This window comes from Athene noctua, chromosome 9 (genome assembly GCF_965140245.1).
Source record: "Athene noctua chromosome 9, bAthNoc1.hap1.1, whole genome shotgun sequence".
NCBI lineage: Eukaryota > Metazoa > Chordata > Aves > Strigiformes > Strigidae > Athene > Athene noctua.
In genome coordinates this window covers 4,544,007-4,566,795 of record NC_134045.1, presented here as the reverse complement: position 1 = coordinate 4,566,795, position 22,789 = coordinate 4,544,007, and the positions used below count along the sequence as shown (strand labels likewise).

The 22,789-nt window shown below is 57.6% G+C and overlaps 2 protein-coding genes across 2 annotated transcripts; both read left to right on the top strand.

Annotated features, from left to right (window-relative positions):
• The first annotated feature begins 2,713 nt into the window (after window positions 1-2,713).
• On the top strand, window positions 2,714-15,926 carry ADGRG1 (adhesion G protein-coupled receptor G1). The gene is made up of 14 exons (XM_074913332.1): window positions 2,714-3,150; window positions 8,846-8,933; window positions 9,447-9,872; window positions 10,408-10,522; window positions 10,604-10,751; window positions 10,837-10,965; window positions 11,210-11,326; window positions 11,858-11,903; window positions 12,269-12,369; window positions 12,453-12,568; window positions 13,557-13,831; window positions 14,481-14,592; window positions 14,829-15,097; window positions 15,252-15,926. Exons 2-14 carry the CDS (start codon window positions 8,894-8,896, stop codon window positions 15,371-15,373), a joined length of 2,016 nt encoding a protein of 671 aa, XP_074769433.1. The 5' UTR covers window positions 2,714-3,150; window positions 8,846-8,893; the 3' UTR covers window positions 15,374-15,926.
• A 776-nt stretch (window positions 15,927-16,702) lies between these two features.
• ADGRG3 (adhesion G protein-coupled receptor G3) lies at window positions 16,703-22,212 on the top strand. The gene is made up of 13 exons (XM_074913573.1): window positions 16,703-16,812; window positions 17,267-17,296; window positions 17,384-17,540; window positions 17,623-17,740; window positions 18,288-18,428; window positions 18,507-18,629; window positions 18,714-18,753; window positions 18,839-18,939; window positions 19,505-19,617; window positions 19,760-20,043; window positions 20,549-20,642; window positions 21,096-21,382; window positions 21,824-22,212. The coding sequence occupies exons 1-13, from the start codon at window positions 16,731-16,733 to the stop codon at window positions 21,937-21,939; spliced, it is 1,686 nt and encodes a 561-aa protein (XP_074769674.1). The 5' UTR covers window positions 16,703-16,730; the 3' UTR covers window positions 21,940-22,212.
• Window positions 22,213-22,789: the final 577 nt, after the last annotated feature.

The following is a 22,789-nucleotide window of genomic DNA, read 5'->3' as shown; positions in this document are numbered from 1 at the left end:
TCTTTTTTTTTCCCCGGTAAAGGTGGCTTGGCATCACCAAGGTGCCTTCAGGCCTAAACCAAGGGGCAAAGCTCTGGGATCATTGCAAATCCTCCAGATTTGGGGGAAACAAGCAGCCAGGGAAGAGACTAAATCCATTTGGGAATGGAAGGTTGGGGGCAGACCTCAGCTCTATTTTGGGATCTGCCTTCGAGACTTGGCTGCCAGGAGCAGACAAGCCTGGTTCCCGCATCCTGCAGGACCATCCTCACCCAGTGCTTGTGTAAATACCCCTGGGGACAAATTTTTCCCCAGACTTCCCTGACATCATGGCAGGTTTATTAGCAAAGCCGAGCCTAAACAAATAAATCAGGTTTATTGCTCTTTCTATGGCAGGTTTATTTGCAAAGCCGAGCCTAAACAAATCAGGTTTATTGCTCTTTCTACGGTTGGGTTTTACAGCCCTGGCACCTGGTGAGTTATTGTTGCTGCCTGATGGAGAAACCCTGATGCGAGGTGGGGGAGACCCACCTCCCCATTTGATGTATTTTCGGGAGCAAGGCTGAGGGAGGTGGAGCAGCGGCGATGGGGGAGTTGGGCTTCCTTGGGCTTCCCATCCTACGAGCTTCCCAAGGCTATCCTGGCATGCCTCATCTGATTTGTGTGTGGGACCTCTGGGCATGCCCTCCTACCAGCACTCCTCTGCTTCATCATCCTCATCCTCACCCTCCTCCTCTGCCCACCGGCGCTGGGCTGAGTCCTGCTTGCGGTTGCACCTCCCCTGGGAGCACCATGGTCTCTCAAGGGGCTTTTAGGAGGGTCTTGGCACCCTGGGCTGGGGTTGGCACCACCTGACAATGGGGCTGGCACCCGCTGTCTTGCCCTCGGCTTCAGACAGCGCCAGGACACCTCTGCCTGTACTTGCCTTCGCCTGGGCTGTCAGCAGCCTGCTGGGACGCGCCCTCGCCTGCCCGTCCCACTGCCGCACTCTTCCAGCACGTTCTTGCTCATCCGCCGCCAGCACCAGGGCTTTGAGGAGCTTTTAGGAAGTTTTAGGGCTTTTAGGAAGTTTTAGGGGCTTTTAGGATTTTTAGGAAGTTTCCGGGGTTTTTTTTTAGCTTTAGTGTTTTTAAGAAGTTTTAGTTTGTTGGGGGGTTTTTTGAGCTTTTAAGGTTTTTAGAAACTAATAGGTTCCATCAGGGCTTTAGGAGCTTTTATGGCTTTTAGGAAATTTTAGCTTTTCAGGAACTTTTAGAGGTTTTAAAGGCTTTGAGGGCTTTGAGGAGCTTTGAGGAACTTTCATAGCTTTGAGGAACTTTTAGGGCTTTCAGGAACTGCCCACTTTGAGCAATAAGCCCTTTTCAGGCTGAGTGAGTGCCACTGGCCTGAGCCCAAGGGCAAATGTCCCTTGCAAGGGACAACACAAGGATTTCCTCCCTCTCCGTGCTCAACCAGGTCTTTGAAGACAGCAGCACAGCCTGCCCATTTACAGATAATCCCGGTAACATCAACAAGTGCAGGCAGTCGACCTAAAAATAACTCCTGATAATGTCAAGTGTAGACAAAAGGCTCTTTGTTCCATAAACAGCAGCAAAAAGATGGCCTAAAATATCCATTCCTCACTGGGACAGGGGTCTGCACCTGATCCCCTCCTCCAGGAGGGCCTGATCCTGCAGGACTGTGGCTGGGTTTAGCGGTATTATTCCTGGGAGGCAGATTTATGGTGCTTCCCGAAGGAGCCGGTTGGGATGACCGGCAGTGGGAAGCTTGGCTCACTGTGATGCTCCCGGCGCTCTGGCTGTCATCAGCGTGTATTTTGAAGCTGGCTCCGTTTTCTGTGGCGTGGGGATGGTTGAGCTTCAAAGGCAGCCGTGTTAGCCATGGTCTGGCCGTGTGAGGCCGCGTGAGCTGCTTTCCGTGGGAGCCTCATGCCGTGGGAGTTGAGGAAATTTGGGGCTTAGCGCTGGACATTAAAGCAAGCTGGGGGGCAACGCGAGCGTGCAGGATGTCCCTTGCTTGGGGGGTCCCAGCGCAGCCATGGCACTGCCGGTGCTGCGACTGCCTTTTATCCCCATCGCCTTCCCTGCTGGAGCGGGAGGTTGTTTCCACCCTTCCCCCAGCAGAAAGAAAAGTCTCATTCAAGCCATTGAAAATATCTGCAAGAGCAACTATTTACCCAGGGCACTTCCCAGAGCCCTCCCCGCTCTCCCTCCTCCCTCCCTCCGATTCCTGGCAGCCCCGGCTTTCTCCCGCCCGGCTGTTTTCAGGGCGCACAAAGGGCTGGCGCAGCTGATGCGGGCACCGCTTGGCAGCGCCTTTGTCCTCCCCTGCCGTGCCCATCGCTGCCATGACACTCCCAGCCCCAGGTCCCACCACCCCCGGAGGGCGAGGGGCAGGGTGTCCACCTCCGGGCCTGGGATGGGCGGTGGGAGCCCCGTGCCCTGGCCGGGGGTCACATCCCGGCTCTGCACCCCCCATCCCAGGAATGTGCCCGGGGGGGCCGCATGGGGGACCCCCTTCCCAGCTCCCCACGGTGCGGGGCCTGGGCTCCTCGCCCTACTGCTTGTCTCCCTCGTTTCCTGCGGGGGGTGGGACAGGTTCACAGGGACGCTCCGTCCCTGCTGTTTTCTCATTAACTGTTATTTTTTAATCCCGTTCGCAGCCAGGCGTGCAGCCGCCAAGCGCCGTCCCTCCGCTGGATGCCCGCCAGCCCGGAGCTGAAGGGCGGCGGGATGGGGCACCCCCGGCTCCCGGCTGTCCCCAGCCGTGGTCCCACAGCCCACACCGCTCCCACAGCCGGTGCCGGTGCCGGTGCCGGTGCCGGCCGGGCGGGGTGATGCAGCCCGGTGCTCCCGGGCTGAGCCGGGCTGGGCTGGGCAGAGCCAGGCAGGTGCTGTGACCGAGGCTGGTGCCCCGCGGCCCCCGCAGCGATCCCAGAGGGGCTCGGAGGTGTCGGTCGGTGCGGCGCGACCCGTCCCGGTCCCGCCCCGCTGAGTCACCGACGAGCCGGGGGGACGGGCCGGGGCGGGGCGGGCGCGTTTGTCCCGCTGCACCGCATCGAGCCCGGCCGGGCTGGGCTGGGCTGCAAGGTGCCGAGCCGAGCTAAGCCGAGCCGAGCCGAGCCGAGCCGAGCCGAGCCGGGGCGGCGCGTCCAGCCCGAATCGGGCACAGGTATTGGGGGCGTCGGGGGGGCGGCTGAGCCGGGCGGGCTGGGTAGGAGGAGCGGGGGGTCTGGTGTTTGCTTTTGGGTCCCAGAGGCCACGGTTGAAGGGCGCTGCCTGGCACACCCTTACTGGGGATATTGGGAAGGGATGCTGCGGAGTCCTGGGTGCGGGTGGGGAAGCAGCGGGGGCAGAAGGGACACACTGGGTGCGGGGGCAGGTGGGGTGGCCATGTGCCACCCCCTGGGGCCAGCCCAGCAGGACTGCGAGGGCACTGGATTCCGCGTGGCTGGGACTGGTGCCACCGGGCGGCACCCTGAGGTGCCCAGCTGGCCAGTGGGGCAGGGAGCAGCCTGTCTGGATGGAGCTAAGGGGGGGTCCTCAGGGGCTCTGGGATGCCCCGTGCTCCGGGGGACATTTTGCCTCCCTGCGTCTGAGCAGTGGGTGTGACTCCCCCGTCCAGGCAGGGACCAGGCAGGGACCAGGCAGGGACCAGGCAGGGACCAGGCAGGGACCAGGCATCTCCGCTCATGGCTAAGGCACGATTGGTCTGGTGAAGCTTGCGTCCCTGCTGAATGGGGGTTGCCCGTGCCTGCCCCGCCACCCCTCGTCCCTGGCCTGGAGCTGAGCTGAATTCCTTGGCCCGCGGAGCCACAAAGGCCCCTGAGCCGCCCAGGACCAGCTGCTCTGGCTGCTGCCAGCGGCACAGCTGAGCCTCGAGAAGCCCCCGCTGCCGGGCTGGGCCCTGCTGGGCCACTGCATCCCACCCTGGGGGAACCCCCAGCGTGCCCCATTCCTCCTCTTCCTCCTCCTGGTGCAGCATTCCCCACGGACCGCCAGCATGTCTCGACAGGGTGATCTTCCTACCCTAAAATGCCTGCTGAGGGGGGGATTCCTCCTGCAACATCCCAGCTTGCTGGTGCTGGTCCCGGCACGCCACTGCGGGATGTGGGATGCTCTGGGTGTTCCCTGCCTGCGAGCTGCCTGAGCTGCCCCTCCGGAGGGACCACCAAAACCCGGTGTGGCCAGCTGGAGAACTGAAATGAAGTCTCCTGGAATAACCTCCTGGCAACAAGTCTGAATGGCTGTTGAGGAGGGAAGGCAGCCAAAGCTCGTTTCATGGTCTGAGGGCTGCAGTAACCCTCCTCCAAGCTCCACCGCCAGCAGGGAGCCAGGAGTGTTTCAGAGATGGAGGGCGACAAATCCTTTAAGCCTGGGACCGCAGCCACAGTGGGTTTTGCTGTGCCCCTTGCTGGTTTTGCAGCTCCCACGTGAATTAAATTGAGGACTAAAAATGTTGCATACTTGGTTGCAGTCCATCTCTTAATCCCACGGCCCGGGGGCTGCTATTCCCAGAGCAACAGGTTTGCAAGCAACTGCATGTTGCTGGGATGGGGACCCCCAGGGCTGGCCATCCCCCACACCTTGCAGTGGCACCCGTGGGTGTCGGAGGGGTGCACTGCTGCAGGGTTTGCAGGCAGCGGGCTGGGTTGCTCCTGGCATGCCTGGTGGTACCAGCTGGGCAGCTGCCTTTCAGTGCCTGTTTCTTGGGGGGGCTCTGACCCGCCAACGACTTTCCCATCAGCTCACTGACAGCTGGGGTTTGGCAGGGAGCAAAGGGGGGGCCCGTGGTCTCTTACCTGGCTCCTCACATGCCACAGACTTTGCCTTAGCTGTGCTTGGCTTTTCTGCAGCCAGAAAAGCCCGCCGGGACTGGGTTCACTCTCGCTGGGCTCCAGGTTGGCTGCTTTCTGTGCCAAATGCCTGGAAGCCTGATCTGGGGTGGTCCTGGACTGCTCTGCACTTCCCTGTACCTCCCTTCCCCACACCCACAGCACGGGCAGGCCATGGGGACCTTGCTCACGCAGAGGGGGACAAGACCTGGGAGGGGACAGTGTGTTTTGGGAGCAACTACAACCCGGGGGATGGTTTGGGTGGAGGGAAGGTACAGGCTGACCTGCAGAAGGCGGCTGAGGGGCTGCTCTCGAAGGCGGCTCAGTGGTGGGAGTGCACCCGGAGGATAGCGATCTGTACACTCCAAGGCCGGACGTGGTGTAGGGTGCTGGGGAGGACAAACTGCACCACTTCACCCCATTTCATGGCAGACCTCCATTTGCTGCAGGCATACCCTGTCCTTCACGGACCATTTGCAGCCCCTGCTGAAGCCGCAGGCTTTGCATGACACCAAGTTGTGTGTTGTGTTGCTCAGGCGCTGGAGGAAGCGTTGGTCTAGTTCTCTTCGATATTTCTGTCTGTGGTGGTTTTTAGGAAATTTATTTTATTTTTTTAAAATTTTGAACGTTAAGACCCAGCTTTAAGCAAATGCTTCACCCTGAGAGCCTGAGGCACCGGCAGTCTGCCTGTGCCAGCCTCCCCTTGGCTCTCCCCATGCCTGCTCAGGAAGGGAGGGTTGCCAGCGGCTGGTGAAGGACAGATCTGGCAGGGAGCTGTGCCGCTCCCATGGGAATCTGTATCAGGTCTGGGTTTGTCTTGTTGGCAAAACTCAGCTGGTGGGTGCTGGGTGTTGTGTGCAACCCCATGGCCCAGGAAAAGCCGAACTGCTGTGCCCCATCCCATGGCACAGGCTTGGCACAGATGGGCTGCCGGCGTGGTGTAGCTGCCGCTCAGCTCCTCGGGCGCTGATAAACACGCCGGGTCGGACCCTGCCGCCCACCGGTGATGGGAAAGGCTGGCGTGCCAGCACTGTGAATAACGTGTGGGCAGTCCCCTGCGTGCGTGGGCTGCTGGCCAAGGACAAGGACACTTTGTGAAGCACCCGAGTGACCGACGCTGGGGCATCCCCTCTGTGGGGGGTCCCTGACTGGGTCCCCACCTCCTCGGGCAGCTCCAGCCCCAGGGTACATTGTCTGTGGTTGTTATGATGGGGGCCAATCGTGCAAAGCTGTTCTGCATCTCGGGGAGCCTGTGCTGGCTGGCCTCTCCGTGCCTCAGTTTCCCCCCCCATGTGGTTCCTGAGTCCTTGCCTGGCTGTGAGTTGAGGGCTCATCAGCATCTCCAGGCACAGAGCATCGGCATATTTTCCTAATGGGCCTGAAAGGAAAACAGAGACAAAAGCCCCTGGACCTCCCCATTTCTGGTGTTTGTCTGAGGTGTCCGAGCATCTTCCCTTCTCCTGGGGAAAATCATCACATCCAAAAGCCATGTGCCACCTCCAAAAGCTTAAATACCTGCTGCCAAGTGACCCAGAGAGCAGTAAGGTGGTAGTATACACCAGTCTTTTTTTGTGTGTGTGATTTGTTTGGGGTTTTTTTCCCAATCGTTTCCAGGTTTAGAGGCCACAATATTATTCCTTGACTTGTCTTTCAGAGATCAGTGTGTTCTTTTAATAGGAAGATACAGTGTGATGCCCGGGGCTGAGCCATGCCAGTGTCAAGGGAGCCTTGTCTAGACTGTGTAGCCCCAGCAGTGTCCGTGCCACCTCTTTTTAAATCATCTGGCTGATTCTGGGGCCAAACCAGGAGTTTTTCTATGTGTTATTGTTCTTGGAGGAGCTCAGCTCCCATGCTCCGGCTGGAGCAGTGGGTAAAGCCAACCTGCCCTGGGAATGGTGAAGAGGTAGGGTTGGTACCAAAGGGAGGTTCTGCTTGGTGGCTGCAGTAGCATGGGGCTTTTGGAAATGGGTGACACTGGGGAGATGCCCTGGTGGTCATGGGGACATGCAGCATCGCTGCCCGCCAGTACTGGGGCACATCAGTGATGCACATCCACACTGTCACCCAGGCAGGGAAAGATGACGGGGCAGGATCCAGCCCTTGCGTGGGCTCAGCGCTTCTGGCTCCCTCCAGCGCTGCTTATCACCGTCACGGATAGGAACCGTGTTTTCCCACTGCGAAACCATTTTCGGGGGATTTTCTCTCGCTATTGTTCGGCTCAGGAAACAGCAATTGGTGTCCAGGCAAGCGGGACCATATAGGGCTTGGAGGGGAAATACCAGCTCCCCCACCCACATCCCCTCAGGGATTTCTGGTCCCGGTTGAGTAACGGCTGAAAGGGGCTGATCCTGTCCTCCAACCACCCCAATAAAGTTCTAAAGATGCCAGCACAGCGGGATGGGCTGCAGCCTCGAGATTCAGCATTCCCTATCCGGAGGGGATGCTTTCCTGGCGTGCCAGCTCTGTGCCATCACAACGTGGTTGGCATTCATGTGCTGCTCTGTTGCTTTTAAGCGATCCAGGTGCTTCCCATTGCCGCCGGCGTTTTGCCACCCCGGATCTGTGCTTTTCATTACACATGCATGACTCCCAAGTGTGCGGCAAGGCACCAGGATGCCAGACACATTCCACATTCAGCTACTGCTCCCAGCCCACACCGGGAAACCTTGTTAGCGCTACACTCAATTATACCCATAGCAGCAGGTTAATTAATAACCCAAAGTCCCCGTCTTCCAGTGATAAACTGCTGCAAGAAGCAGACTGGGAGGGACGGCAAGAGGGCTGTGCCTGTGGTGATGTGCCCTGGGTCTGTGCTGGCCAGAGGAACCCCCAAGAAAGGCTGTGTTGGTGGGAGAAATCTGCTAACAGGGACACAGAGTTTTCAAGCCAGTGATTTTCCCCCAGCCTGCCCATCTGATGGCCCCTAGGTGCCTGGGAGAGCTCACAAGTCTTTGCAGGTGATGCTGGTGGGTGCCCTGGCACCCGCTTGCAGCAAATGAAACAGGATTTGGCCACTCAGTGGTTTTTGAGAAGGATGCTTTGAGAGCGGGATACAGCAGTGGCAAACTGGGTGCTGGCTTGGCTTTGGGTGTTGGCAAGTGTTTGGCTCTGCTGGCTGGTCCACCAGCCTCCACCGATGCCATCCCTCCTTGGCAGGGCTCCTGCTGGTTGCTGGACCCTGGCAGGATGGGTCCCACCAGCCTCAACCTGTTGCTGGGGTGACATCAGGACAAGGAGGAGGCAAAGCTCGGTGCATCCCAGCAGCACTGGAGATGCAGTCTGTGGTGCGGGGAAGGTGGAGGTGTGATGGGAAGGGCTGTGGGTGTGAGAGCTGTGGGGCATGTGGGTGCAGAAACAACCTAGGGTGCTCGGCGCTGGCCTGGGTGGAGGTCACAGGAGCTCTGGCCACATATGAAGACAAAGAAAAGGGTGGTGGAGCAGAGTGCAGGATGAAGGAATGGGGAAAGGGGATGCAGAGGACACTGCCCAGCTGGTCATGATGGGTAGAAGGGTCTTGGCAGCTGTGGTGGTGGTGTGGGCATCTCCAGGATGAGTCTGGGAGAGCTCATTTCTGCTAGATTGAAATGGTAAAGAGGTTTGCAGCGTGCCCAGCTCCTCAGCTAATCTGCAGAAGTTGAAAGCACCCGAGAAAATAATTTTAGGGCTGGCGCGTTAGCAAACTGCCGTTTCCTTCTTTTTCTATTGCTTGTGGTAAGAAGCCAAGGCCCAAACTGAGATGTGAAGCAGGGAGTGGAACAGGGGACCACTTCCATGCTGAATCGCTGGCGGTTGGTGCCTTTGCCAGGGCAGTGTGACACCCTCTCCATGCTGAGAGCAGGGGGGTCCGGCTGCCAGCTCCCCATCCTTCCGGCGCTGCGGCCGGGCAGGGCGCCTGGAGCTCGGGGCTCCTCCTGCCAGCAGAGGCACTGGCTGGTGTCCTACCAGCACAACATTTGCTCTCCATCCCCGGACCCATGGGATGGGTGATATACCCAAATACTCACATGCCCCCTTTCCTTTGTATCCTTCCAGGCTCTGCTTTCTCCTTGGAGGCCAAACCAAAGCAGAGACCCACGTGGGATGAAGGTCCTCCTTCTGCTCCTTCTCTCCCCTCTCCAAGGTAGACTGCCCCAACCACATCCTGCCCTGGGATGGTAAACCAGGTTGGGGCTGCTGGGAATAATTGGCAGCCCCAAAAAATTGTCTGGGGGACTCCAAGGGGCATGTGCAGCCGTGGCTTCCACAGAGGTGAAATGTCTCATGGGCTGATGTGCCTCTGGTGTTGTCTCTGGGGCCAGATGGTTCACTTCCAGGGAAAGGAGATGGTCTCCATCCATCCCTTCTGGTGATGGAGAGGTCCTTCGCCAGTCTCTGCTGATGTGGGGCTGGGAGAAGGTGGCCCTGAGAGACAGGAGGTCCTGCTGCCCCAGGAGCCCCAGTGAATCCTCCCAGAGTGGCTGTGGGGACATCAGGGAGGTGGCCAACATCACGCAGCCCGTCTGGAACAGGGTCGGGATGACTGGGGCAGAGGGCCTGGTGTGCCATGCACAACGCTGCCACTGGGGTGTGGTGTTTGCCGGGGGTGGCCGCCCCTCTGGCTGAACCAGCATCTCTGTGCATTTGTGCACTGCAGGGGTGGGAGCCAGCAGCCGCCGGGAAGAGGACTTCCACTTCTGCGGTGACCGAAACCAGACCCAGAACAGCTCTGTCATCTACGAGCATGGCCCCGCCACCATTTCCATCGAGAACACGGCTCAGGCACTGATAATAAAAAGGCCCTTTTTGCCAAACAGAAGAAACTCTTACTACAAGTATAGCTTGCCCCCGGCTTTGGGCAGGTACCGCTTCTGCATCTACTGGTTCAAGGCCAACAGGACCCTAAAGCTGGCATATGGGAAGCAGAGCTTCCTGCTGGGTGGGGATCCATCCAGCAGCATCACCCGGGGGAAGGAGAGACAGAAGACTGAAAGAACCAGAGCTTCCATCTTCAACGTGTCCTACATCTCAAAGGGTGGGAAGAACACCTCCCTTCACAGTGCACCTGAATACTTCTTCCCTGGTAAAGGCAATTCAATGTTATTTTAATGAAATAAAAGGTCTTTTTCATCCCCAGCCTATTCTCTAGCCATCAGCAGACACTGGTGGTGTGTCCCAGTATGTGCTATAGCGTGATGATGTGAAGACACAGCTGAAGAGTGATGGAAGGGGACATAGGTTTGCTTGAAGGAGCCCAGAGGCAGCCCCCAGTACCCAGGCTCCCTGGAGATGAAGATTTTCAGAAGTGGTTTGCCCCCTAAATTCCTGGGAAATCATGTGCTTTGCACAGTTCTCTGAGGGTTCTGTCTGTAGTACTAGGCACTTAACTTGCCTCAGCCAGCCTGGTCCTGATGGTCTTGGTGGAAGCTGAGCTCTGGGTGGCAGGAGAAGCCCTCTGGGTTGGGGTCTCCCATCAACTTCCCAGACTTGGGTCAACTTGAAGCCCTTCGCTTTCTGCTCCCACCAGGGCTGTGCCCAGCTAGTTTGGGGCATGGGGAAGCTGGCTCTGCCCATGCATCTCATGGCATTTCCTTTCGTGTGTCTGTCAACCCCCCCAGAGAGCATGCCTGTCTGGGAGCAGGACGTGGAGGAGCAGCTCGCTGCCTTGGACAGCCTCATTGCCCAGCCCTCGGCACTGGCTGTGGGAGCCACGGAGCAGCGGACACTTCGGCAGTGAGTTCCGGGCTTGTGCCATTCCTGCTGCTGCTAGTGTCGTGCCTGCTGCATCCTGCTCACTCACCCCTTCTCCAACAGCAAACTCGGGGAACTGGAGAAGACGCTGGCCAAGGTGGAGCTCGAAGGGCAGAACCAGACCTTTGGGAAGGCCACTGTGCACGCAACCATCCTGAGGGTCCAGCCCACTCAGGCTCCTCAGCACCTGGCCTTTGCTTCCCAAAGAGAGGTGGGTCCTGGGTAGCCTGCCCTGGTGGTCTTGAACCATTGGGCATCATCTCACAACCTCTCTCCTGACAAGTTCTTCCTTGCAGGAGGGCGGAGAGGTCCATGGGTTTGCGGTGGACCTGCCGAGCAGCCTGTTTGTGACGGCAAAGGAGAGGGAGGAGGTGGTGGAGCACAGGGTGCTCCTCATGGACATTAACAGCCAGACCATGTTTCAGGTAAGATCATGCGTGTGGCACGGTGGGGTGTCCCCGCTGTGCTGGGGGCTCTGGTGGGACAGGGCAGCAGGAATGCTCCCCAGACCAGGGTGTCAGTGATCGCTCAGAGAAGATGCTTCAAAGATGAGCTACAAGCTTGATGGGGAAAGAGGCATGGGACCTGCTTCTTGGGGACTCTAATCCACCTCATGCCTGGCAGCTCTCCCTTCCCGTGCTGCCACTGCCTCCTCTTCTCCTCCAACAGGATGAAAACAGCAGCCACGTCCTGGGTGACAGGGTGGTTGGCATCTCCCTGGTGGACACGGTGGTGACCAACCTCTCTGACCCAGTGGTCCTCACTTTCTTCCACAACCAGCTTCCGGTAGGTGGGGAGACAGCCTCACTGAACCCAATCCCACCAGGAATGGAGGGGCAAGGAGGGCTCAGGCCATGCCAGATTAGGGATCCAGCAGGTCCATGCCCTTGGCCTGCCTGTACAGCATCTGCTATGACTTCTGGGGCTGTATCACAATCATGGCTTCACCGTGTGCACTGGAGGTGGCACTGTCTGCAGTTGACCAGGAGATGCTGCTTTGCCGATGTGTCACCTCCAGCACAGTCTCCAGGGCTGGGGACATGTGAAGTTAACAGTCCCTTGACTCATTCATAGCCCTGCCAGGCACCTGCTCAAAGGTGAACCCCTTGTTTGAAAAAGGGGGCCTGGGAGGAGGTATCTGCTCCACAAGCTGCCAAGAGAACGGTCTCTGCCTGGAGCCCACTCCCATGACATAGGACAGTTTGTCTACTGAGACTGTCTCACCTCCTGCCCTACGTTCTCCCCTATCAGATGTGCTGGCTGGGCAACAAACTCCCAGCTGCATCCTGATCAGGGCTCATGATTTTGTCATTGCAGAGGAATGTGACCCCACTGTGCGTCTTCTGGCAGGAGGACTCCACCGGTGAGTGCTCCTGCACTTGGGTGTGAAGCCAATCATGGCCTTTGCTCCTTTTGCAGGGTACCACAGACCTGCGGGTAGGGGTAAAAGTCACCCTGCACTTCCCTTCCTTGCTCCAGCTTTATAAACCTTTCCCACAGGATTGATTTTAGGTTTTTCCCGCCATAGCTAACCCAAGAGCTTTCCCCCTCCCTAAGGATGGGTCCTAATACTGAGGGTGCTATCTGAGCATGTGTGCTTGGCATGGGACAAGCTGGGATGCCTGCTTTTGTCCTCTTCCCTGCCATGGACACCTTGCCCTGAAGATCCACAAACCCAAAGCAGATGCTCCTGCTGCTCAGCAGCCGCTCTCCCTTTCTCTTGCGCAGCTGGCTCTGGGAGCTGGGACAGCTACGGTTGTACAACAATGACGGGGGGCAGCCAGACAGACTGCAGATGCAACCACCTCACCTACTTTGCCGTGCTGATGGTGGGTAGCACCTTTCTGCAGCTCTCTACATCGTTCCCACCAGCTGTTCTTCCTCACCATCTCTTGTTCCTCCTTCTCCTCAGGTATCCTCCCCAGAGATCACCAATATACACAGGGATTACCTGAGTATCATAACCTACATCGGCTGCCTGATCTCGGCTTTGGCATCCATTTGCACCATCTTCTTCCTTTACTTCAGGTACAGTCTGACAGTTCACCCTGCTCTCCCTTGTCTGTGTCCTGTCCATCACCACTACACCTGGGTGGGCACAAGCTCTCCAAATGCAGTTGGTGGCCTGGCTAGAAGCATGCTGAAGGAGCCATGCTTAAAGAAAGGGAGTTCTCTCCAGAAACCACACCACTGGTCAGGTCTCCTGCAGGGCGCTTGTAAACACTGGCTCGTTTCAGTTATTTTGGAAAATTGGCTTGGTTGTTGTTATAGACTCAGCAAGCAGAAGCCTGCAAAGATCTTTTCAAGATGGAGAACGTGAGTGTCTTCTCCTGAGACATGTCACTGATCCTACATGGATGATTCAGAGCTGACATGATGTTGCTCCCTACCCACCATGGCCTAGACCTGAAATGCAGGGTCAACTGCAGGGACCTGAATTTGCACATGTGGTCCCATCCATGTGTTGCAGGAGGATATCGGACCTGCACAGCTCTATGAGAGTTACAACAAGCAAAGCTGTTTATTTTTCTAATAGAACATACTTATGCTCTCGTTAAAGCTCTTACTTCATAACAAATCAGCAATTAGACAGCTGTCAATCCTTTCTCCTATCAGCATAGGACCACTCTAACACGGGCTGTGCAGACCAATCAACTTCTTGTTCACGCGCTGTTCGTGCAGTGGTAACTTCTCACAGTTCAGGACTTTTCCACAGCTCAGTGTTGCAGCTGTCCGTTGTTTTTCTCTGCCACCTTGGCACAACTCAGCGGTTTCTTATCTTTCTCCCAAGGCCTGTTTCTCATCAGAGCCTAGAGGCTTTTCAGATGCTGTGTAGGGCTGACAGGCCGATGTCTCCCACATCCATGGGGTTAGACTCTCAGCCCCTGACACCACCAGAGGGTCTCCTGGCTCTTCTGGCTGGGGCAAGTTGTCCCATGCAGAGCTGTGGGGTGTTGTGGGGCACCAAGGATGCTGGCCAGGCATGGTGGTGAGGTCTCCCCCCTCAATTCTTCAGAACCAAGCAGCGAGGTCAGATCATGAGCATGCAAATCCACATGAACCTGCTGGGTGCCATCTTCCTCCTGGATGTCACCTTCCTCATCTCCGAGCACTTGGCTTCCAGCAGCAGCGAGGCAGTCTGCAGAGCTGGGGGGCTGTTCCTGCACTTCTCCCTCCTGAGCTGCCTCACCTGGATGGGCATCGAGGGCTACAACCTCTACCGGCTTGTGATTGAAGTCTTCAATGCCTACCATGACCACTTCCTCCTCAAGCTCTGCCTCGTAGGCTGGGGTGAGCATGTCAGAGGCAGAGACACCCTGAGGTCACAGGCCACAGGGTGGAGGGGCACCCGGGTAGGTCTTTCCCACCGTATATGGTGCCTGGATGGGGATGGAGACGTAGTTGTGGGGGAGCAGATGGCTGGAAGCAGAGGGATCTCTCTGTCAACAGACTTGGTGGAGAAGGGGACTCAATGGCTGAGAGCAGAAGCTGGTGTTAGAGTAAGGGTGCATCACCCTGGGTGTCACCCAGCAAGGGAAGCATGTGAGAGACACTATTCGGGGTCTTTAAATAGCAATGAGATCCTCTGCTTGTGAAAGAAACACGCAGGACAGTCCAGAGAGATGGGCTTGATGCAGAAAGCACCCACGCATCTCTGCTGTGCTTTGGGCAGGAAGCTGCGGTAGGAAGATCCGTTATCTTTTGTGGCCTAAATTTCAACAGCCCTGGGAGACGCCCCGCTGGTGTCGGTGCAGCACAGCTCACTCCCGGGCCAGGGTTTATGCCAGGTGTCCTTCTTGCGTGCTCCATCCTCGGTTCCCCCTTGGGAGGGGGGACGTTGGTTTGTACTCCATACGGGGAGAAAGGGGCCGTAAGTTCTTCCAGAAGGTCTGAGGGCCAGGGACTAGGGTGGCTGCTTCAATCTGTTTTTGCCACCCAGGACTTCCCTTCTTCTGCGTGATGCTGATCTTCCTGGCTAGCTGGACCAACTATGGCCCCTTCTCCATTCCTGTCTATGAATCCATTGGTGGCAAATCCACCAATGCAACAATGTAAGTCATGGGAAATAGGTTGCCTCGTCCCTGGTCTTAGATAAAGTCAGATGGCTAAACCTTCACCGTGTCCTATGGGCTTTCCTTAGCTCACCTGTGGCTTTTATGGGGCCCTGTGCAGGGTGGTGGTGGGGGATGCCCCCTCCCTGTTTAACTAAACTGGGTGCTGGGTTTGTATCACACCTTTGTGCTTCTCCCAACCCCTCCAACTCATGTCCCCATTCTCCTCCCTCCAGATGCTGGATCACAAGCCCCCTGATCCATAACATTGTGAACCTGGGTTTCTTCAGCCTGGTGTTCCTCTTTAACTCGGTCATGCTGGGGGCCATGATCCGGGAGATCCTCCAGCAGAACAAGAAAGGCCACAAGCTCAAGCATATCCTAGCCCTCTTTGGGCTGAGTATCCTGCTGGGCATCCCCTGGGCGCTGGTCTTCTTCTCCTTTACCTCTGGCGTCTTCCGCCTTGTGTCTCTCTACATCTTCACCATCATCAACTCCCTCCAAGGTGAGCCTCCTCTGAAGGGCACCAGGGCTTTCACGAGGTATTGGTGGGGTGGTGACGGGGTACAAGAGGAGCCGTCCCTGGCAGGCTGGCTGGCTCACCCTCTGCTGTTGGTCCCTCAAGGGGGCTCACCCACCCTTTCTCCCTCCTCTCCCAGGTTTCCTCATCTTCCTCTGGTACTGGACCATGGTGCTGCAGGCAAGAAAGTCCCCTGACTTGCAGAGCAGTTCCGACAGTGTTAAACTGCAGCCCAACAGCAGCCAGAGCCATCTTGGCTGAGCCCCACGATGGCTGCACTGTGCTGGGGCTCCCTGCATGGAGGACAGCTGCGGGAAGGAATGATGCCATCTGCTTTGCTACCGCACCCACCTCGTAGGGCTGCTAGGAGCCCGGGGACCCGCAGCGGGGCTCGCTGCCCTGAGCCCCTCACCTCTGCTGGCTCCTTCTCCAGTTTCCCCACCCACCACATCCCACCAGGCAGCGGCGCATCTCTTGGCTTGGCATCCTTGGGGCAGGATGGAGGGATGCTCACATGGGCAGCGGGGGCTACGGAAAGTGGAAGAGGCAGGAACAGGGTCCCTGGTGCTTCTGGATATTCTCTATCATGCCCTGAGGCCTAGGGTGATGGGTGGGAAAGGCCCCATCTTAGTCCTTGATGGTGGTCACCAAGAGGGTCCTTCTCTGGTGAAGACAGAATAACTGCCCCTGCGACACCCTCTAGCAGCTGAAATAATCTATTTTTGTTATTTTGTTGAATGTATATTTTTCGATGGCGTAGAAGTTTAATGCTCGCACACCAGACTTGTGTCCATTAAAGTCGTTCTTGCTCAGAGCATGGCTTGCTGGGTCTCTCTGCTGGGTGTGTTGGTGGGCTCTCTGACGGGATCCATCCCTCAGCTGGGGCTGTCATGTCCCTGGGGCAGGACCTGTAGGATCCTGCTGAACTGGGACTGGTAATGGTGCTCCCAGCAGAGCACCGGTACTGTGGTGCCATAGGGTTGGGTTGATGGAGGGAGATGCTGTGGCTCAGGAATCCGCTGCAGTCTCCAGGGACTGTCAATATCCAGTGAAGAGGGAGTCCAGTGGAGGGTGGGAATATGAAGAGCAAGGCTTTGCAGAATGGCAATCGCCTCCCTGGGTGGCTGCAGGGCCATGCCGATCATGGCTCTCCTGGCTGTGCCGCTTGCAAGTGCAACGCCGTGTCTCCTGTCCCACCAGCTCCCCTTCCAGACGATGCTCTGCCTGTGGCTCATCCCCTGCATCCGGCTCCAGCTCCTGGCTGGGGCAGAGGGACCCTCCCAGGGAAGGGATGTTTCATTCCCAGTGGCATGCCCAGTTTGGGAGAGGGATGCTCCAACAAGTTCCTGGGCTGGTGAGGGCCATCACCCAAGGATTTGGCAGGACTGGGAGGAGAAGGGAAAAGAAATGAGTCAGCAGAGGGAAGTGGCCAAGGGGGAAACAACGTGGCTCTGATAGTTATCGCTGTTGCTGTGTCACTTGCCAACCCACAGGAAGGCGTGAGGCGTTTGCAGAAGGGAAATGAGGACATGACAGTTGGCTCAGGGGCAGCTACAAGCCCTGGGGGAGCCTGGAGAGGAGCAGAGCTGCTGGGTTGAGGGGAGTAGAGCATTGTGAGATGGCCAGGGGTAGCCTGGAGACCCCACAATGCATTATGGCCCTGCTCCTGGGAACCATCCTGCTGCTCCTGCTGCTGCCTGGTGAGTGGTCGGTGAGGGGGATGCGGGCACCCCTGGTTTGGAGTGTGCATGGGCTTGGGGGGTACATTTTCCTGTGAAGAAGGTGTTGACCCAAAGACCATGGCAGGGTTTCACCCTAAAATGTAGCGAGGCCAGAGGGAGAGAGCTATGCAGAGAGCTGGCAGAGGTGAGCAGAGCAGAGGGGTTTGATGTTGGGGGCTGCTTTAAAACCCTGGATCAGCAGCCCAGGGTCTCTTGTGCGAGCTGCCCTGGGGAGCTGGACGCGGTGATGTGTTAAAGCAGCCGCCATGGCTGTGCAGTTGCTTTTTGGAGCCCATGTAGGGCAGTAGGGCTGCTCTTTTTAAACCTGGCAGCTGCCAGATTCTCCCACCTCCCCCTTTCCCTGTATGCAGGGGGAGGACTGACCCTAGATTTTAGGGTTTTCCCCCCATTACCCCATGTGTTCTTCTTCCAGACGCTGCTGGGGGACAGGAGAGCTGTGCTGGTGAGTGGCCCTCCTCAACCCTCCCTCGCCCTGGTGCCCACCTGGTGCCACAGTGCCCAGCAGCCACCTGGTTCCCCTCCTCCCCAGAATTGAAGCGGGGTGACAGGCACCACCAGTGCTGCAACACTGCGGAGTCAGAGGAGCGAGGCGATGGGACCCCTAGCCCTGACTTGCCCCGGCACTGCCCAGAGCTGAGGCGCTCCAGCAGCCCTGCTTGCACCTGCCTGCGGGAGCGCTGGCTCAGGTAGCAGGCAGGGGTGGCCATGGCGGGGTTTGGGGGCTCAGCCTCCTGTGTGTACCAGTTCCACAACCCTCCTGCCCTGCAGACTGCTGCAGTCGGCGGGGCCGGCGCTGCACAGTGGACTGGCTGGGCTGAAGGTGCTGGTCCTCAATGTCAGCAGGGCTGCCACCCATGATGTCCTCATCAACTTTTCCCCCATGGAGGTGAGATGCACCCCTCCCCCTCACTCAGAAGGCCCTGAGCCTTCCAAGGGTCCCTTGGCCCCTGCCCTGGGTCTTGGCGTGCCACGGTGTGCTCTTCCTCCACCCTGCTCCATGGTTGCATCACAGACCCACATCAGCTTTAGCACTCTTTTGCAAGGAGTCACGCAAAATGGTGCTTGGGGGGGAAAAAGCCTTTCCTGAGGAGACATCCCAGCAGCAGGCAGGGGGGTCAGGTGGAGGGGAAGAAGAGAAGAATAAAGAATATGTGGGACCTTGTGTCTCCTGCCCACCCCCGGGCTCTCACATTCTCTGGATGTCCCAGGGGACCACATCTCATGGGGTGATGGGTTGGGGCTCTCCTGGGAGCTCTGCCCCTTGAGTGCTGGGGATAAGTTTCCCCCTTCCTGCCCTCGGGGCTCCTGCTGATGTTGCTGAGCAAAGCTCACCCAGGCAGGGCTGAATTTGTTCCTGGAGCAAGGTTGTTGGGTCCCAAGCAGAGAGGTGTCATTGTCAGCAAGCAACTGCCCACTGCCGTTGTCCGCTGCAGGGCCCTCAGATGCTGAATCTGACAGAGAAGGGGAAGGCAGGCAAAGTCCAGCTCCCCAGGGAAATATTCCGATCCCTGAGCAGCTGGACAGTGCGTGTGGTGGTGATGGTCCTCAACATCCAGCAGCTTGGCATGTTTGAGGTAAGAGCTGTCATTGCCAGCAACCCCTTGGTTGCCAGCACTTGCTGGCTCAGCTCAGGCAGTGTTGCCCCCACACAGGAGGTCAACCAGACGGGGCAGGTGCTGGATGACACCGTGGTGGGCATCACAGTGGGAGAGACGAGCATCTCCGGGCTGCAGGACCCCGTGCAGCTCACCTTCACCCACAGGCAGCTGCCCCATGTAAGTCAGCTGTGCCCTCCTGTCATCTGTCCCCCAGTGCCCCTCACCGTGGCACTGGCTGATGCTGCTCTCCCTCCTTGCAAGAATGTCACCCCGCAGTGTGTCTTCTGGGACACCAGCAAAGGTATGGTCCTCGGCAGGGCTGGGCACAGGGCTGGGTGTAAGTGCTGTGCCCGGCGCTCATGGCCATAATGCTGTGCCTGTTGCAGGGCAGGCAGGAGGCTGGAGCAGCAGTGGATGTGTCACGCAGCCCGGAGACAAGGAGACAGTCTGCTCCTGTGACCACCTCACCTTCTTCACCCTCCTCCTGGTGACAATCCCACTCCCCACAGCTCCTGCTCATACCCTGGCCGCTCTGCCTGCCCCATCTTGGGGGCTCCTTGGGTGTCACAAGTAGCTGCACAGGGACAGTTATAGCTGCTCCCAGGAAAGCCCAGGTCCCAAAATCAAGTCCAGCCCCAGCTCAGGAGGGTGGCAGCAGCTCAGCAAAGCGGGTACAGGGTGGAAACGGCCCCCAGTCCCGTGCAGGCTCTGGCGCAGTGAGGCTTGAGGTCTTGTCTCCTGGTGGAGGCTCCTGGGAGGGTGCTCATGGTGGTCCACCATAGCCTTCACTCATCCCTCACCAAAGGTGGTTCCAAAGAATGTTCATCAATATGGTGATAGGTGCTTTATATATATAAATATAATAAGGGACCACCTCTGAGCCACCACTGCTCTGCTTCCCCTGAAGACCTTCTGGGGAGACAGACTGGGGGCTTGCATGGCGTCCCTGCAGCAGCCCACTGGGGTTATCAGCTCTATGGCTCTGGTAGCTGCAATTGGGTTTTCTAGGTTGGTCCAGGGCCTTTCTAATTCAACGTGTGCATGTTTGTCAGAATCCGGCTCTGGACAGGTCCACAGCACAAGGCTTGATGGCTGTTGCCACTGCTGGCTGTGGGGTAGCCATGGCTTTCTCCATCTTCACCATTGCCTTCTGCATCTTCTTAAGGTAGGATGTGCCAGCAGCTCCCTGGGGACTCATCAGGCTGGGAGAGAGCTGGGGCAATTCTGGTGCATCTTCATGAACCTGCTGTGTGAGACCTTGCTCAGCTGTGATCCCAGCCTTTTCTGCTCCCTTTGGGGATGCTCAGGTGCAGGTTCAGGTCTGAGGATACTCTCTGCATCAACCTGGGACTGCACGTGAACCTTGTGGGCAGCCTGTTCCTCCTCAACCTGGCCTTCATGCTCAACAGCAGGCTTGCCAGTGAGACCCAGCTGGGGACCTGCAAGGTCCTGGGGGGGCTCACCCACTACTGCCTGCTCTGCTGCTTCACCTGGATGGCATTGGAGGGCTCTCACCTCTATCTCCTCTTCATCAAGGTCCTTGGCACCTACATCCACCACTACCTGGCGAAGCTTTGCCTGGTTGGCTGGGGTGAGCACCACCAGCCTGGGTGAGAGGGAGGCAGTGGGTTACAACTGGAGTGGGAACAGGGTGACACAGTGATGGGCAGAGAGCGAGCAAGCCCCTGTCCCACCCTCAGCTCTTCCAAATGCCATGGTCAGGGCTGGCAAGTGTCTTATATGGGCCTGGTGCACCAAACTCAGGGCAGCACTTGCAGGCACCTTCCATCCCCCTGGGGAATAGCCTCCTGCTCAATGAGCAAGTGATGCCCTTGGAAGTCTTTGTTCCCCCATTGCCAGCCCTCCATGGCATCCTGGGGGGCACCAGAGCAGATAATCCCGCAGAGAGGTTAGGGGACACCTCCAGCCTGACCTCCCAGCACTGTCCTTCCCACTCCATGTCATGTCCCAGCAGCAGCCGTTGTGCCCCCAGCACTTGTGCAACCTCAGCAGATCCCTAAGCCCCACCTCACCAGAGGTCAGCCCGCCGCTCGCAGTTCTGGCCTCTCTTCTATGTGTCTCCCTTGTTCTTCCAGGCTTCCCCGCTCTCATTGCGGGGGTGGCAGGAGTCATCGGCAGCTATGGAGAATACAGCATCCAGACCACGGACCACCAGGTCATAGCCCACCTGTGCGTGTGCCACCGCCCACAGGGCTTAGATGGCCCTTTGGCGTGGGGAATGGTAACCTGGTTCTGCTGGCAGCGCAGTGGTGGGGGGTTGCACCCATCCTGCTTGGCTTCTTGCTCTGCTTCCACTTTCCTAATAATGATTGCAACATAGCAGCTACAGCTGTGGTAACCAGCACCACCTCCTCTCATGCCAAGCCTCCTTGGTCAGGCCTGCAGGCCTCTGGGTCATGCAGGGACATCTAAGGTCCACCTGGAGCTTCCCCAGGCTCCCAGCTGAGTGACATGAGGGCAGCGGATCCGTACCACTGTCCCCCCTGCTTCACCCTGGCCTTGGAAAACCCCATCAGCACAAGGGTGTCCCTGCATCCCCAAACATGTCCCCCTGGGGATGCTCCCATGGGTGCTTCCAGGGATAGCAGAGCCTCTGGAGGCACCACAGTTGTCTCTCTTCAGGTGCTGGATCCCTTCTGAACATGTCCTAGTCCACTATATCACCAACTGTGGCTACTTTGGCCTCATCTTCCTCTTCAACATGGGTGTCTTCGGGATGGTGATCCAGAAGAGCTGCTGCCTGAAGGACACAGGGGTGGTGCAGAGACACCGCAAGGCCTGGAAGGTGGCCCTGGTGGCAGTGGGACTCTTCTGCCTGCTGGGAGTCACCTGGGCCCTGGCGTTCCTCACCCACAGCACCTCCTCTGTGCCCATGCTCTACCTCTTCACCGTCCTCAACTCTCTCCAAGGTCAGGGCCAGGTCCAAGCTGGGCTCCCTGGGCTCGGGTGGGAAGATGGAGGAGGTAGGACCCAGCTTGGCAGTGGGTTAACAAGGGGTCCCAATGGACCAGCATCTTCCCAGCACTGTCATGCCCTTCCCTTTGGCAGGGCATGTCAAGCAGCAGGTCCCAGCCACTGGTGCGGAGCTGGTCATGGCTCCCAACCACATCCACTCCACTGGGGGTGGTTTTGCTCCAAGGAAGCCATTCCTTAGCAGAGGAACAGGGACATTATCCACCCAGCGCATGTCCCAGTCAAACGTCTCACCTGAAGCTTGAGGAGACCCTCCTGCAGGAGCGAGCAAGGGGAACCCCCTGGAAGTGGCAGAGAAGTGCCGGTAGCATCCTGGCAGGATGCTTGCCACCATCTCCTGATGCTGCTGCTGAGTGTCTACCTTCCTTTCCCTGCAGGAATCTTCATATTCATCTGGCTGGTTGTCCTCTACTACCCAAAGACGAAGGAGATCACTGGGTCCCTCTCCCATATCATCAGACACGACAAAACGACCACAGTCTCCCAGGACTAGCTGTCAGCTAGATCTTCCTCCCTGCCTGGGTGTGCACATGCTGATAGCAAGCTTTGATCCTGATGGATGCAGCTTTCCCACAGAGGACAGGGCCTCAGTTTACTGTGCCTCAGTTTACCCTTCAGTGGGTATGACCCACCTTATCAGGGTTCTTTGCGTCAGCCCTTTTGTTCCCCATGGCCTGCTTTGGGCAGGGAGCTCCGGAGGCGCCCCTGCTGCCGAAGTCCCTCCAGGCTGCAGCTCCCCCATAGTCTTGAAGTGCGCTCACTCTCATTCCCCAGGGGCTCTTGCAGGCGTGAGGAGGGGGCCCACGAACCACCTGTCTGCAGTCAGATGGAGCCATCCCCCTCTTTGCTAGACCTGGCCTTTGGTGCTGTACCAGGCTGGTGGAGGGTTTTCCTGCTCCAGTGCAGACTCAGGAGGTTCAGGTTTGGGAATTGGCAAAAAAGAAGAGAAATTCCTCTCCAAATGGATTTGGGGCTGAGGTCTTCAGGCAGGGATCTGCTGGGCATCCCTCCTGAAAAACACCCTCTGGAGCCAGCAATGATTTCTGTGAGGACACTGTGCTTTGGCTGAATGTACACACACAGCCACCTAGCAGGGAAAACACTCATCTTTTCCTTATCTGTGTTTTCGTATTAAATCTTCGCCAGCTCTCTGAGCACTATGGATTTAGTTTTTGATGTTTACAGTGTTGCTTGTTATTTGCTTTCTATTAGAGATGTATTGATGGGCAAAAATCTTGCTGGAAATTTGTCATGAATGAAAGGAAGGAAGGAAGCTGTATGAGTAGGTGTATGTACACATGTGCGTGTGTGCACAGAGCAGCCCTGGCTCTGCTCGTGCTACA

What these genes read in the sequence shown, in the direction of transcription:
- ADGRG1 (XM_074913332.1), top strand. Translation starts at nt 8,894, where the DNA reads ATGAAGGTCCTCCTTCTGCTCCTTCTCTCCCCTCTCCAAG. An exon ending in GAGCAGCGGACACTTCGGCA is followed by an intron (nt 10,523 to 10,603) that starts GTGAGTTCCGGG and finishes CTTCTCCAACAG; the next exon opens with CAAACTCGGGGAACTGGAGA. An exon ending in GCTCTGCCTCGTAGGCTGGG is followed by an intron (nt 13,832 to 14,480) that starts GTGAGCATGTCA and finishes TTTGCCACCCAG; the next exon opens with GACTTCCCTTCTTCTGCGTG.
- ADGRG3 (XM_074913573.1), top strand. Translation starts at nt 16,731, where the DNA reads ATGGCCAGGGGTAGCCTGGAGACCCCACAATGCATTATGGCCCTGCTC. An exon ending in GGGACAGGAGAGCTGTGCTG is followed by an intron (nt 17,297 to 17,383) that starts GTGAGTGGCCCT and finishes CCTCCTCCCCAG; the next exon opens with AATTGAAGCGGGGTGACAGG. An exon ending in GCCTTCTGCATCTTCTTAAG is followed by an intron (nt 19,618 to 19,759) that starts GTAGGATGTGCC and finishes GGGGATGCTCAG; the next exon opens with GTGCAGGTTCAGGTCTGAGG.